The sequence below is a fragment of the Lucilia sericata genome, unplaced genomic scaffold, assembly GCF_015586225.1.
Source record: "Lucilia sericata isolate MDLA Ls3-8-SP2 unplaced genomic scaffold, ASM1558622v1 Contig000199F_arrow, whole genome shotgun sequence".
In the NCBI taxonomy this organism is placed as follows: domain Eukaryota; kingdom Metazoa; phylum Arthropoda; class Insecta; order Diptera; family Calliphoridae; genus Lucilia; species Lucilia sericata.
In genome coordinates this window covers 443,886-460,000 of record NW_023994227.1, presented here as the reverse complement: position 1 = coordinate 460,000, position 16,115 = coordinate 443,886, and the positions used below count along the sequence as shown (strand labels likewise).

Sequence of the window (16,115 nt, the reverse complement as noted above, 5' to 3'; positions counted from 1 at the left end):
GACGTCAACGGAGCTACACCTTTTTACATTGCTGGTATGTCATACCGTAAAGGGCTAGGGTATCGAACATGTGTATTTCAAATGGGAAGTGCAGTTGATGTCAATTCTGCCGACTGCGAAAAGAAATTCTGCTAGAATTTCTCGCGCCAAGCTGTTTTCTGCATTTTTTATTTGCCACAAAAAATCTGTTGTTGTGTGTGTGCGAAAATCTAAAATGACAGAAATGATATTCTTTAAATAAAAAAATAATTTTTTACTAAAAATTGAAATTAATAAGATTGTATGCTATACTACTATACCGAGGGTCATTGTACAAAGAAACAGCAAGTGTTGGGTTGAATTTTGTTAAATTGTTAATAATTATATGGGTTTGTTTTCGTTTAATACCCAAAAGTGTTTATCGAAATCTATTATTTGGCATATTTGTGAGATCTAGAAGATTAAAAAATGTAAGTTATGGTGTTAATTAATTATTTATTTGTCTATAAAGAACGTCTTTCTTTTCAAGAAAGAGGAGGCATCATGATGGTCTCCTGGAAGAATGCCCACATATATACCTCCCTAGTCACCTAGGCGGGTGGTGGTCGGTCGGCTAGTGGTGACATGGTATATTATCACCTAGAGGCAATGGACGGAAGCTGATTGCCGTATTCAGGGGGTATCCTTGGGATACATACTTATTATTATACCATTGATCTCAGCAGAATCACTACCATACACCCATAATAGAGCGCGATGTCTGTCTGGTGTGCCTGTGTTGTTTGAGCAAAATATTGGTACTAACCATTGTGGGCTTTATGTCGACTTTAGGTCCCTTATAGTTGTCACACTATACCAAATAAGCATTCTTGCTGGAATTAAAGTTTAAAACAAGTTTAATTCCAGTCAAACATTCAAATTTCAAGTGTTGAAATACACTTTAATTCAATAGCATTCTCCAGTGAAAACGAAACTTGAATTCAAGTCGAACATTACAATGTTTTTACAGTATAATTCAATGCACGAAATCTATATACATAATACATATATAAAATTCTAACGTTACTGACTGACTGACTGATTCATCATCGTAGAGCCTAAACGGTTTTAGCTAAAGAGCTGAAATTTAGACAAGAGGTTGGTCTCCCACCAAATAGATCCACTTAGACGGGATTTTTGGAAATTCGAATGATTAGGGGGTTAAAAATGGTAAAAACGGGTAAATTCGGTAACCTCATATCTCCTAAACTATAAAAGATACAAAAACAGTTTAAAGCTTATCGTCGTTCATTTAAAAAATAAGCGGGCAGGTGTCTGGTACTTTTTTCAAATTCGACCCCTTTGGGGAATTAACGGGTAGAAACTGTAATTTGGTGCTTCTTTTGCACCCCATGTATCTTTTAAACCAGAGAACATTCAAAAAATATTTTTGAATCCTTCATAACTTGAGGAACAAATAAAAATATAAATTTAGTACTTTTTGGATATTCGGACGTTTAAGGGGTGAAAATTGTACCTATTTTTGGTACTTTTTATATAGATTATACGAAAATATGTAATGAAATCTTCTTCAGAAAATGACTTAAACGCACATAAATGGCTTTCAAATGTCGATGTCGACGAAATAAACATTTTTAGGAAACGAAACCCACATTTATGAAAAATAAAATTATGAGGATCGGTCCGCCAATATAACCCTCTTACAGAAAATCAGTTTATAGCTAATACATCATTCCAAAAGTTATCATTATGATAGAATTATGGTAGAATTAAAAAAAAAAATACTTTAAATTATATATATTATTGATCCAATTCCACATTTTACTTATTTTAATCATAAAATACTACTAAAATAGGAATAGTCTTCCTTTAGAGTAGCGAGTTTTCATACATTCTAATAATGTTTTCAAAGTGAAACTTTTGGAATATTTTTCAATCTCTTTGTGATCCCTTTAAATGATGTTGTTCTGGAAGAACTTTAACATCCATGTAAACATTTTGGGTAATAAACTGGGGAACTACCAATGAGGGGAGCGGAACCTCCCATATGAATTAAATACAAAAATTCGTTTATCTGGGAAACTAATATAACTAAATTCTTCAAATTTTGCACGAACAACTTTAATATTTATCTGAACATTTTGGGGAAAAAAGGGCGGACTTTCATCTGGGGGGCTTGGAGCTCCCATATGAATTAAATAGAAAAATTCGTATATCTGAGAAACTATTAGAGCTAGAATCTTCAAATTTTACTGAAGAACATTTAGAGAATAACGGGCGGACTTTCAATGGGGGGCTTGGCACTTCCCATATGAATTAAATACAAAATTTTGTATATCTGGAAACTATTAGATTATTCAAATTTTTCATAGATTAAATTAAAATCTTAATTAACGTTCGGAATAATTGGCGAAATTGCAATAATTTGCGTGGAATCTCCCATATGTAACAAATTGTATATCTGGAAAACCATTGTAGTTAGAATCATCAAAATTGTTAAGTAGGTTTCTTATTTATATTGCTTTTAGGGTAGCACAGCACACTGGGTATAGCTAGTAAAAAAACAAATAAAATATCTTTGTTTTTACGTTATTGATCATTTTCTTAATGCAAAATTTTTTAGAAACTGATTTTCTGCAAGATGTTTTATATGGAAGATAGGATTAAATATCGGCAGATCCTAGTAAAACTTGGAGAAAGGATTTGTTTTTAATTTTTAAGAATTTTTTATTCATCCCTGCATAATTTCTCATGCAACTTTTGAGTTTGCTCTGTTTTGTTGTTATAAACAATATATTTGCTTCCAAAATCCTACTTTCTGATCTATCGGATTCCGTTTTTATTTAAAATCGTTGAAAAATTAAAAACTAAACGTAGTTGAAAACTTAGCCGGCTTACAGTCGATTTTAAGATGCCGCCGACATATTTAGTGTCAGTCGCCGCCGCCGTTAATATTTGTCGGCGCAGGGCTCTGCTCCAGACGCAAATTTATAAAAAAATTAATAATTACGTTTTGAGTTAAACAAATCAGTCCAAATTTAACTTTTGAAAGGAGGAGTGTGCTAAACAAAAGAAAATAATTTGCGTTAACTAAAACGGTTAGTAATAAATGAAGGCAATAATAAAAAACCAAAAACAATTTTGCTAAACCAATAAAAAATAAATTACTAATTTGACAAAAGTACAAACTAGCAAAACCTAAAGTTTTCATGCATAAAAAAATTAATTAAAATATTTCAATTTTATATACGAAAAAAATCTATAATAAATATTTAGAGCAGTTTAAGCATGGCATCTATGTTGGCTAAAAATCTAAGACGTGTTGTCGTTGGCGGCGGAAGACAACCCATGGTCGCTGGCCTCAATAACTACTTCACTTATGCCAATGAAATCTCACATCCCTTGAATCGTAAACCGCCAAATGTAACACCCGAGGAAGCAGTACAATGTATTCAATCTGGTGAGTGTTTTCTTTATTTTTTACAAAAGTAAATTAGTTATTAGGTCACCAGCTAAAGGAAATTTGTTCCAAAAAAATCCGAAATTAGAATGGGAAAAATTAATGACGTTAAATGTCTAAAAACAACAGCAGAACTGTGTACATACAGTTTGATATTAAGTGGTTATGTAACTCATACTACTACTACTGGGTTTTTAGTTGTGACAAAAGATTTTCTTTTTTAATGAATTTTTTATTTTGCTATGGTTTATTCTATTAAGTAACTAAATGCATTCAATTAAATTAAATATGTACAAATTAACCGGTATTATTTATATGCTAAGTGCATTTATTTTGTTGTCTTCGCTATATTTTAATGAAACCCAAAAGGGGGTGAGGTAGAGGGTGACGGCTCAGTGATAAGAATGTAATTTTTAAGTTAACAATAACAATTGTTATTGTTTTTAGCAGAGTTGCATTTGTTTGCGTCATTTGCAATAGAGCTTACTTTATATTTTTGAATATTTTATAAAAATTTTGACATTTTTATAAAAAATGTTTTTAAAATCCGTTGTTTTCTTTTACTTGTTTATAACCATAACAAAAGTTTGTTACAATTTATAGTTCTGTGTACTTTGTTTGTATGTATCGTTAAGTACTTGCATATTTATAAGGAGAGATAATAAGAACAACAACAATCACAAGTACATGACATCTATCAATTTGTGTTGTTATTAAATTTATTAATACGTATGCAAAAACAACATTGAAATAATACACACACATGCCACTACTACACACAGTTTCGTGCCTTTTTAGGGAAACAAAAGCGAAGACGGGGAACAACACAGCAATAAAATTACAAGATCACTCTACAATCGATACGGGCTGTGTACTAGATAGATAGATAGATAGATAGATAGATAGATAGATAGATAGATAGATAGATAGATAGATAGATAGATAGATAGATAGATAGATAGATAGATAGATAGATAGATAGATAGATAGATAGATAGTTAGATAGATAGATAGATAGATAGATAGATAGATAGATAGATAGATAGATAGATAGATAGATAGATAGATAGATAGATAGATAGATAGATAGATAGTTAGATAGATAGATAGATAGATAGATAGATAGATAGATAGATAGATAGATAGATAGATAGATAGATAGATAGATAGATAGATAGATAGATAGATAGTTAGATAGATAGATAGATAGATAGATAGATAGATAGATAGATAGATAGATAGATAGATAGATAGATAGATAGATAGATAGATAGATAGATAGATAGATAGATAGATAGATAGATAGATAGATAGATAGATAGATAGATAGATAGATAGATAGTAGATAGTTGTCGCATTTCGAGCTCGTTCCTTTTCGCTTTTGGTTGGCTCAAGTTAAATATCGTTGATATTTTTTTAAAAAGTCTTTTATTTTCTTTTTCAGCTTTCTTATCTTTTTTCAAAAGTCTTTTTTTAAAGTTCAGCTTCTTCCTTTATTTTTTTTCCATTATTTTCTCTTTCCAATTATATAAGATTTATTTTTAATGACGACAATTCGAACATTGGATTTTGATTTTTGGACAAAAGAAACAATTTATATAATGCAAGAGTATTTAAAATTATGAAAAATTAGAGATCTACTGAATTCGAATTTTAAAATTTTCAAAAAAGTATACAAGGAAAAATGTTAAAATTTAAAGAGCGACTTTTATGTTTAAACTAATTCTAACATAAAGTAATATTCAATTTATAAAAAAGTAATAATAATTATATAGTTTATTTTGCCAACTATAGTGTCCCTCTGTTTATGTTTAAAATGTAAAATAAAAAGTATATAATTTGATCTTTGTACCTTTCTACATACATATAAAATAAATAGACACAGATTCTTAAACAACCACACATTTAAATAAAATAAAAACTAACACCGCACGTATGTCTAAAGGGGGAATAATAGGGGAACGCTATATATGTAACACTAAAACGTTTGTGCTTTTATTTGATTTGAATTAATTTATTAAACAATTTGCTTTAAGTTTTATTAAATGTCTATTGAATTTAGATTTCCTCATATTTAATATCAAATATGCATATTTTTCAAGTAGAACATGTTATTTGTTGAGTTTAAAAATGGTTTAAAAATATAGCAGAGAGTAATTTAATATTTATTCTAAAATAAGAAATTTTAAAACGAGTGCATTTTATGTTTCTAAATTGCAAAGCTGATAATTTTAAACAGAAATCATTGCTGAAAGAACTGGTTCTTTCTATTTGAAAATAGAATCTTATAATTCTTTTAAATCTCTGTTCATGTCATTATTCTTCGAACCGGCTTTTTTTCTACTTAACTTTTATTAACAAATACGAAAAAAAAAAACACCAACAAATTGAAAATTTAGTTCTCTCTTTGCCAAACAGATATATTTTCAACTAAACAGAAATTATCTAATAGAAATAGAAAAAGAAGCATCTCATGAATTAATTTGTTTTTAAAAGCCAGCATTATTTCTTAATTGTTATGAACGATTAAGAGGAGGGGACAACAAATTAATTTGTTTTTCTTTGTTGTTATTTTTTAATCACCATAAGGTGATTTTAAATTAAGCATGCTAAACTGGAATTTAATCTTTAGAAAATGATAAGAAATGTCATATTATTTGCAACCAAAATTCTAAAACGGTTTTTATGGCATTCTTTAAATCGCGCGATGATTTTTTATGGATTTTAAAAGTGTGGCAAGCTTTCGAATGGAAGAATTGTGTTAAAATTTTGTGAAGGTCTTTGGAAATTGTCAAACTATAAGATTTCGATTGTGATTAATGCCATATTTAAAACATTTAATGAAAATTTATTAAAATTCTCACAACATTTCTATTTGTGATTTTGTCACGGTGGTTTTACGGAACACATAAATGTTAATTTGTTTCTTTCCCTTATCATATAGCGTAATGGCTATCCTATATAGTATCTGTTGTATACAAGCCGTAAAATTGTATTGAATATTAGATACACTACCGCTTTCATAAATAACCCAAATAACTGATACTTTTATTACTAAAAAAACATTATCTATCATAAAATGACATAAAATCTACTTTTCCAGTTAATCAATGATAAAATTCGTTATATGCAAAGCTCATGAAACAAAAGGCCAAATCTAAATAAAGCACAATTTCTATTGATAGGAAAAGTGGGCGAGTTATTTTCATATAAAAACTCTTTCAGAAATCGCTACAAATTGTACCAATCACTCAATTTTTTAATATTTTTTAAGCTGAAATTAATCCTTCTTATTCTAGCAGTATTTAAATGATCAGCAATGTTTATTTAAAATAAATTGCCAGAAAATATGTGTAAATAATTGTGCTATAATTTACACCTTTTTAATAAATTAACGTGTGAGGAAAATACATTGTTATGATATAATTATTTGTCAAATGTTTCTATTTATTTAATGCTAATAACTAGTACTAACAACTAAGATCATTTATATTAACAAAAGTTGAAAAAAGAAAAAAAATACATATGTATTTTGAACGTCACGCAGATGTTTATGAAAAATTTGCAAAATTTATGATAAAATTTCAAGTTTAATTTTAAATAATCTATATTAGAATTCCTCTTTAACATTGAGAAAAAAACTTGACATTGAAAACTACATAAATAGTTTTAAAGAGTTAAGATTAAGAGAAGAAAAGATTTTATAGTTTATACATCAATAAATAATTCTAGAACTAGTACAAAAAAGAAACAATTCAGATTCTTAAATAGCATCCTTAGAATAAGAGATGTCTTCTCTTAAACATTGTTGTGATTTAGAAACCAATACTTTAGAATTCCAATCTCGACAATTTCAAACGAAAAATCAGACCAGTTCTAAAACTTTTCTCAAAAAGTACACTAAAATATTCCCAAAAATGGTTAATTCAATGGTGAAAGAATTGCTTTCAGAACGGTTTTCAGAAAAACATATGACAATAAAACTGCATGTTGTTTTCATTGTGTTTCAAATTTTTGACAATATTTTGTTTCGGAATTTGGCTCATATCTCCGTTACTGAGGAACTGATATTCATAATTTTCAATAGCAAACTTCTTGAAAGTATATCTGATAGAATTATTCAAGTGTTGGATCCTGAAGATTTCTGGGATCTTCATAAAATTAATTTTAATAGATACGTGCCTCAGCTATTTTTAAGGATCTAGAATTTTTATACTTTAAAATTATCAAACTAATTCATTTCATTTTCTGGTAAACTTCATTAAACAATTGTACAATTTTTTCTTGTTTGTTAAATACATTTTGCAATATTTCTCTTTTTAAACATTGTATGAAAATTTTGTGTAAATTTAGTATTTAAATAATACTATTGTTTGGCACTTGTTTAACATTATTCTTAGCTGTTTTTAAAAGCTCATTGGTTTTCTTTTTAAACTATAAATAAACAAATGTTGACAACATTTTTTATCTACTGATAATACATTGTGTGAACAATACTAATTTTGCGCTAAACAAAATCTAGTGTTTTCAATTAACGAAATCTAACGATTAATCGACTAATGAATTGTTTAAATAAAAATTTTGTTTAAATAAACATAATAAACAGATTTTCTGATATTTTTTTATGAGTTGTAATTAAGTTTTATAATTAAATAATGTAATTTGATATTTTGTTGTAATTAGCCTTTTCAAAGAAAAATTTTTTGATATTAACTAACAAATTTTATGACGAATTTTTGCTTTGTAAATATTTGAACAAATATAAATATATCAACGCTATACAAATATATTCTCTATATATTTATTTATCATCTATCAAATTGAAAAAAAAAAATAATAAAAGAATTTACAAAACTGACAACAAAGAAAGCGATAAAAATTCATAATCGGCCAAGCCCATATTGTGCTGCTTGATTAGGCCTACTGCTCGATTTGTTCAATTGAGATTTTTCAAGTGCTTCTTGTTATTGCACTAAACTACGTCAATTTGATTGTATACTCGAAATTTAGCTAAAGTAAATATTTTCATTCATAAAATTAGTTGACAAGTAGTAATTAAAAGTAAGAAAGAAATACGTTTATTTCGTAGGGAAATGCCGGTATATTTATTTATTTGTAAATTAATTAATATTACTCACAATCGTTTCGTTTCGTTTAATTTTAAAAGCTTTGCAATAACCAAAAAAGCCAGCCGTTATTTGCCCTTGCATGCACTTATGTATGTATTTCTAATATCCTCATTTCTATAACAATTTAAAAACCTTGAGTTTAATTTACTTTTATTGGGTTAATGCACCTATTGAAAAAAACCTCTAATACCATAAAAAAAAAAAGAAATTTCAACAATTATTTCGTTCATCTCATCTTTAAGTCTCTTTACTCTCTTGTTTTAAATATTTAACTTTATTATTTACGTAATTTATTTGTGGCTGTTTGAATTTTTTATTAGTATATATTGTTAATTTTCTTTTCAATATTTCTTTATCTTTTGCATACTTTGTGTTTGTGCTAATAATAATATATATCTTTTAACTTGTTAAAATATTATTTCTTAAAATCTTTCATAATTAAACGTCACACACTGAAATTGTGTTTTATTTGAAACGTGCGGTCACGTGGGCGTGTCTTAAATAATAGCAGCTAAATATAGTATAGTAGAATAAAATTTGTAAAGTCATCTAGGCAAAAACAAACATAGATATATCTAGTTTAAAATATGCGTGCTTTGAAATTTTAAAATTTTCATACATTTTCAGAGATTTAAAAGTATAAGAACTTTATCATTTGTTTCATAGTTTAGTTAATTTAAAATTGATAATAATTTATTTAAACTTAAAAAGGAAACTATTTAAAAAATACTTTAGAAGAAAATAAACATCTACAGAAAGTGTACTTACTAGTTCTAAAAAAAAGCGTACTTACTAGTTCTAAATTTGTTAGACTATGTGCAAATCCAATAACTTTTCTGTTAGCCTAGTCTATAATCTATAGGCTAGTCTACTGTCTTGTCTTTAGGCTGGTCTATTATCTAGTCTTTTCTATAGACTAGTCTATTGATTAGTTTATGAACTAGCCTATTGTCTAGACTATGAAATAGTGTATTTTCTAAACTAAAGACTAGTCTTTTCTCTAGTCTATAGACTAGTCTCATCTCTAGTCTATAGACTAGTCTCATCACTAGTTTATAGACTAGTAATGGCTTTAGTCTATAAACTAGCATTTTCCAGGGTCTATAGACTTATCTTTTTTATAATCTATAGAATCTTTTCTCTAGTCTATAGACTAGTCTCTTCTCTAGTTTATAGACTAGTAATAGCTCTAGTCTATAAACTAGCATTTTCCAGAGTCTATAGACTTATCTTTTTTATAATCTATAGAATCTCAAGTCTAGTATTTTCATCAGTCTAGACTAGTTTTTTGTCTAGTCTATAGACTAGCATTTATCCAGTTTATAGACTAGTCTTTGCTCTAGTCTTTAGACTAGTCTTTGCTCTAGTCTTTAGACTAGTCTTTGCTCTAGTCTATAGACTAGTATTCACTCTAGTCTGTAGACTAATATTCGATCTAGTCTGTAGACTAGTCATTGCTCTAGTCTACAGACAAGTTTTTGCTCTAATCTACAGACTAGTCTTTTCTCTAATCTGTTGTCTATAAATAAGTTGTTTCTCTAATCTATAAACTGGTATTTTCTCTAATCTGTAGATTAGTATCTTCTCTAGTCTATAGAGCAGTCTTTTCCCTAGTATACAGACTAGTATTTTCTGTATTCTATAGACTAGTCTTTCCTCTAGTCTATAGATTAGTCTTTTCCTTAGCCTATAGACTAGTGTGTTCTCTCTCTAGTATACAGAATAGTATTTTCTCTAGTCTTTAGACTATACTTTCGACTAGACTACAGACTAGTCTCTTCTCTAGTCTGTAGACAAGTAGATTTAAATGCTGTAAACATAAGCATAAAAGACTTATTTATATTTTTGGAAAGAAACTAGGATTTTTAGGTTAAAGATTTTTAGAGAAAAATCTAGTAAATAAGTACTTAATTTATAGATTGAATGTAAAATAGTGAAAAATAGTTCAGATATTAAAAACGAATATCAAAGGAAAGTCCCAAGATAAAGAAACAGTTTTTAAAGCAAAACTTTTCCTAAAAACTTTAAGCGATATCGTTTCTAATTACGTTTCAAAATTTAAACATTTGTCTTTAATATTCATCATAATTGACTCAGACTTAGAAGACGAATCAAACAATTTATTTTGCATTTTTATACACAAAAGGGCAAATTAAAGGCTACTATTTACTTACATGTTATATAAACTTCTGTATTTTGTATTCTCATTAGTAATAGGTATTTGTGTTTTATTTATTACATATTTAATATGTAATTTACATGTTTTTTTTTAATGAAATTTAATGTTAATTGGCATGAAATTAATGAATTGTTATAAAAATATGAATGATCAAAAAGGAAAAGTATTAACAGTTTTTAAACTTAAAGATACGAGTTTAACAATAACCAAATGTAATAATGAAAACGAAAAACGTCTAAGATGATTCACGGAAGAAAATCACATCTTCGGCAATAATGCTGCAGCTGGGTTTTTGATTACCCTGTTGATCGGTTATCTCACCATAAGTGATTTTACCCTGAACCATAGCACGTTGGCCTTTCTTCAAATACTCCATAACAGTATCGCGTAAATTGGGCTTAAAGACAACAACACGATGCCAGTCTGTGCGCTGGGCCCAATCACCGTTTTCATATCTATAAAGGAAAACCGATTTAAATCAATTTCGTATGTAAATTAAATATATTGTTAAATAGAACTCACTTGTAGTTAGTATGAGTTGCTAGGGAAAATGTCACCACCGGATGTGCTGTATTGCCGCGCAATTGTGGATCGGCTCCTACACGACCCAACAAAGACACCGTATTGACAGCTTGATTGTGTAACACAAAGTTAATTTATTTTCAAATTATTTTATTACACAATTTTGTTAATAAACTTACTTTTTTCGGTACGTGAAGGTGGCGCATCACTGGCATAAAGCCGGCTATCTGCACAACGCAAAATATTGCTGACCATTGGTCTCATCTGCACAAAAAACATGATTTTCTTTCAGCATTTTATTTACTTTCCTATAATTTTTTATTTAATACTTACAAATCCCATTTTAGCTTGTTTTAATAGTACAGAAGTCATTTTTAATGTTTTATTTTAAACAAAATATGGAATTTTACAGCAATAAACGCAAAAAAGCTTAATTTTAATGCAAAGAACACACGCGCAATTTATTAAATGACAGCTGAATTATCAGCTCAGCTGTTTTTGCAGAACGTGTAGAGTTTTCTCAGTCGTTTTTCCAGTATGACAATTCCATTAAAAGAAAGTTGCCATAGTGTTTATGTTACTACTAACCGCTAGAGGGCAGTTATGTGATATGTGAAGTTAAAGGTTTTTGTATCTGCTAATTTTTTCAAGTCCTCTACTAGACGAAATTTGTTATTGGAAATTTTTAGACTATTTTATAAATTTAAACGATATTTACATTTTCCATTTAGTCTGGACTATAGCCAGTTCCTATAGTCTAGTCTATAGGACAATAATGTATCTATAAAAACTTACTTCGTTAGATAGGATTCTATGTAAAAGATCAACCATTAATGATAGAAATTAGAAAGGGGATAACAAACTGACCTTCTCACGAAGGTGAACGAAATAAAAATAGTCTTAGTCAAAATCATTAGATTAAAAATTAAAACATTTTAAAGTAAAAAAAAAAAATGCTTAAAATAAATTACTATAGAATTTGGCAAAATAAAACAAATTAAAAGGGAAATTTTAGATAAACAACTAGTGTCTGATTGATAACTAAAATTAGACAATTGGCACTGTAAACTAAATAAAATAAATCGTAAACAAAAACAATTTACTCACGTTTTTATTACATTTTATTCTAAACAGGTGACACCGTTTTCTGTTCTGGTGCTGCTGCCACACCCAATGCTCTTATTAGTGCCATGGTTGAACATGGTAAGAAGTGCAATTTAGAAGATGTTACCGTATGCCATATGCACACTGAAGGTCCAGCCGCCTATACTTTACCCGAAAATGAGAAACATTTCCGTTCCAATTCCTTCTTTATGGGTGGCAATGTACGTAAGGCTGTAGCCGAGGGACGTGGTGATAACTTTTCGATTTTCTTGCATGAAATTCCACAATTGTTCTATCGTAAAATTGTACAACCCGATGTTGCCTTAGTGCATGTATCGCCACCAGATCGTCATGGCTACTGTTCATTGGGTACCAGTGTGGATTGTGTTAGAGCTGCTCTCTTGCATTCAAAGAAAATTGTTGGTATGTGACACAAAGAAAAAAAACATATTTCTAGTTATTTTAACGTTTCTCAATTTAACTCTCTTTAGCTCAAGTGAATAAGCAAATGCCTCGTACCTTTGGTGATGCTCCCATTCACATGTCTCATTTCGATGCCATGATTGAAGTTGATACTCCTCTGCCCCAACATGGTGGCAAAGGACCCAGTGAAGTTGAAGCTAAAATTGGTAAATTGATTGCCGAGAATTTAGTACATGATGGTGCCACTTTGCAAATGGGTATTGGTAGCATTCCTGATGCTGTTTTGTCTCAACTACACAACCACAAGGATTTGGGTATCCACTCGGAAATGTTTGCCAACGGTGTTGTCGATTTAGTTAAGGCCGGTGCTGTTACCAATCGCATGAAGAAAATGCATCAAGGTCGTATTGTTGGTTCTTTCTTGATTGGTAACCAAGCTTTGTATGATTTCGTCAATGATAATCCTTTCATTGGTAAGTGGTTTTTAAAATAAAACCAAACGTATTTAAAGCTGTTAATTTTTAATATTTTCCCTTAGAAATGTATGCCATCGATTATGTAAATAACACTAGTGTAATTAAGCAACAACCCCGCATGACTGCCATTAACTCTTGCATTGAAGTCGATTTGACTGGTCAAGTTTGCTCTGACTCTATCGGTACACGTTTCTTCTCTGGTTTCGGTGGTCAAGTTGATTTCATTAGAGGTGCTGCTGAAGGTTTGGATGGTAAAGGTGTACCAATTATTGCCATGCCCTCGGTCACCAACAAGGGTGAAAGTAAAATTGTACCCACTCTCAAGACTGGTAAGTTGAAATACTTTAAATTAGATTCTAACTAAAACTTTATTAATGATTAAATTTTTTTGTTTGTTTACTATAGGTGCTGGTGTTGTTACCTCCCGTGCCCATGTCCACTATGTGGTCACTGAACATGGTATTGCCTCATTGTTTGGCAAGAATATGCGTCAACGTGCTTATGAACTTATACAAATTGCTGAACCCAAACATCGTGAAGCTTTGGAAAAGGCTGCCTTTGAACGTTTGAAGGTTATGCCTTCAAAATGTTAAACAATTTAATTGTTCGTAACATTTTTGTTTAGCACACATCACCTATTATACCTTATTGCATTAAGATTGACTTGCATATATGCATTTTGAATAGAAAAACGAAAACAAAAAAAGTGAAAAATACGATCAATCGTCTTAAGTTTTAATTAAGTGCGTTATATTCTTTATGACACCTCTAGACTTTTACATACAACAAACAATGCTGCTATAAAACACCAACTAAACTAACAACACCACACTACCAGCTCCTTGGATATACATATGCCTACTTCTCCTATTCAATTGTTATATGTTTTAAGTCAAGCATTAACGATGATCGGCCTTTTTGAGAAAAAATATTAAGAGAAAATAAGAAATGAAAAATACATTTTTATAAATTTTGTTTGAAATGGTTGCATATTAGCAAAAAAAAAATTCGTTTGTAGATTTTTTAATAATTTGTATAATCTTATAATTTATATTTTATAAAATAGAATTTAAAAATAAAAAAAACTGTAATGCGTTTATTCAGGATATACCAAAAATTTAAAGTGAATAAAAATAAATATTAATAAAAAACCATTCCTATATAAAGAAAAGAGTTTATTTTTAGATTTGGCAGTGCTGAAGAGTATTAATTTTAAATAAAGCAATTGATTGATTTTAATCCGAAGATAATACTGATATCAAAGAGATTTTGCATTTCTAAATTATTACAAAATATGTACTAAATATTAGGGTATTTAATTATTCGGGTTTTTGGATTATTCGGTTTATTCGACAAATAATTATTTGAGGTTTTATGTTAGCCGGTTAATAATCGGATAATTCAAAATTATTCTGTTAATCGAATAAAAGTAAAATGGTTAGTAATTTTATTGTTTTTACAATATTTTTTTTTTCTTACAATCAAGAAAATGATAATTTTTCAATTATTTTGTGTTCAATTCTATGTAATTTTTTTAATTATTATTTTTCAAATATTAGAAATTATTTATTCTCCTGTAAAATCCTCTGGATATTACCTTTCTGAAGGGGGCTTTGTATGGGGGCTAGGGTCAAATGAAGTCCGATCATTTCGAAATTCGGCAAGGTAATTAATAAAGGCTTGTATAAAACTTAGTTGTGCGAACTTTCATCGAGATACATCTATATTATGCATAATAATGAGCTCAAAAGCCATTAATCGGTTTATTCGTTATTCGCAATTTGGCATTTTTAATTTATTCGAACGATTAATCGACAAAAATTCATCGATTAACCGATCGACGATTAATCGTTTGAATACCCTAGTAAATATATAAATTGGATAATCGTTGTCACAGTCTAGTCTATAGCCCAGTTTATAATATACCGGAGGCCACATAGTCTAGTCTATAGTATAATCTATAGTCGAGTCTATAGTGTAATCTATAGTCGAGTCTATAGTGTAATCTATAGTCTAGACTATAGTCTAGTCTATAGTCTAATCCATAGTCTAGACTATAGTCTAGTCTATAGTGTAATCTATAGTCTATAGTGTAATCTATAGTCTAGACTGTAGTCTAGTCTATATTCAAATCTATAGTCTAGTATAAAATCTGGTCTACTTTATATTCTATTCTTTAGTCTAGTCTAATCTATAGTCTAGTCTATAGTGTAATCTAGTTTATAATCTACTCTATAGTCTAGTCTATAGTCTAGTCCAGCGGTTCCCACAGATTTTTACTTCGCGGACCCCTTGAAGAACTTATTTAATTTCGCGGACCCCCATACATATTTTGATATCTTATTGTTCTAAATAATTGTCCATCCGAAAATTGACCTAGTTCATTAATCCCTAGGTCTAATAAATGTAGACATGTCATATCTATTAAATATTCCCGTACATTGAGAATATATAATATTTCAGATAGGTTTTCAATTGCATGTTTTGAAGATAGAATGACTTCTTTGTTGATATGTTAACATGATGTTTAATTTTATGATCGTGAGATCTTTCATGTTCATTTTTCTTCAAGGTAGCGAAAAGGTTTCTTTATCAAATATTGTCACATGTGCTTAAGGAGTCACGTTTCAAAAATTTGTTGCGATTGCAAAGGGTGAACTGAGTAAGTGAGCTAAGTTTTCGGGAAAATAATATAAGAAAGTTGGACTTCTTCTATGTTGTTGCGGAATGCGTTATCCGCATAATATATGATTTGAACTCTTTGTTAAAGTACTGTGAATTTGGAATTTACATTTGAATTTTAAAATACCAACGAATTATTTTACTTCATGGTTTTTGGCTAC

The 16,115-nt window shown here is 29.2% G+C and overlaps 2 protein-coding genes across 3 annotated transcripts; one reads left to right on the top strand and one right to left on the bottom strand.

The window, feature by feature from the left end:
- Positions 1-2,922: 2,922 nt before the first annotated feature.
- LOC119601910 (4-hydroxybutyrate coenzyme A transferase) lies at positions 2,923-14,194 on the top strand. Of its 2 annotated transcripts, none has more exons than XM_037953152.1 (6): positions 2,923-3,077; positions 3,256-3,439; positions 12,404-12,796; positions 12,865-13,269; positions 13,335-13,601; positions 13,678-14,194. In XM_037953152.1, exons 2-6 carry the CDS (start codon positions 3,268-3,270, stop codon positions 13,863-13,865), a joined length of 1,425 nt encoding a protein of 474 aa, XP_037809080.1. In that variant the 5' UTR covers positions 2,923-3,077; positions 3,256-3,267; the 3' UTR covers positions 13,866-14,194. The 2 variants fall into 2 exon arrangements, with proteins under 2 accessions (XP_037809080.1, XP_037809081.1); XM_037953153.1 differs by having other exon boundaries at positions 2,925-3,077; positions 3,261-3,439.
- Positions 10,795-11,762, bottom strand: LOC119601911 (single-stranded DNA-binding protein, mitochondrial). The gene is made up of 4 exons (XM_037953154.1): positions 11,603-11,762; positions 11,449-11,533; positions 11,270-11,378; positions 10,795-11,202 (listed from the first exon to the last, which is right to left on the bottom strand). Exons 1-4 carry the CDS (start codon positions 11,639-11,641, stop codon positions 10,983-10,985), a joined length of 453 nt encoding a protein of 150 aa, XP_037809082.1. The 5' UTR covers positions 11,642-11,762; the 3' UTR covers positions 10,795-10,982.
- Positions 14,195-16,115: the final 1,921 nt, after the last annotated feature.

Bases quoted from the DNA above. Each gene is read 5' to 3' on its own strand.
- LOC119601910 (XM_037953152.1), top strand. From the start codon at position 3,268: ATGGCATCTATGTTGGCTAAAAATCTAAGACGTGTTGTCGTTGGCGGC. The intron at 13,270-13,334 runs GTAAGTGGTTTT...ATTTTCCCTTAG, and splicing joins CAATGATAATCCTTTCATTG to AAATGTATGCCATCGATTAT. The intron at 13,602-13,677 runs GTAAGTTGAAAT...TGTTTACTATAG, and splicing joins TGTACCCACTCTCAAGACTG to GTGCTGGTGTTGTTACCTCC.
- LOC119601911 (XM_037953154.1), bottom strand. From the start codon at position 11,641: ATGACTTCTGTACTATTAAAACAAGCTAAAATGGGATTT. The intron at 11,534-11,602 runs GTAAGTATTAAA...TTTTTTGTGCAG, and splicing joins AACAAGCTAAAATGGGATTT to ATGAGACCAATGGTCAGCAA. The intron at 11,203-11,269 runs GTGAGTTCTATT...TTTCCTTTATAG, and splicing joins GCAACTCATACTAACTACAA to ATATGAAAACGGTGATTGGG.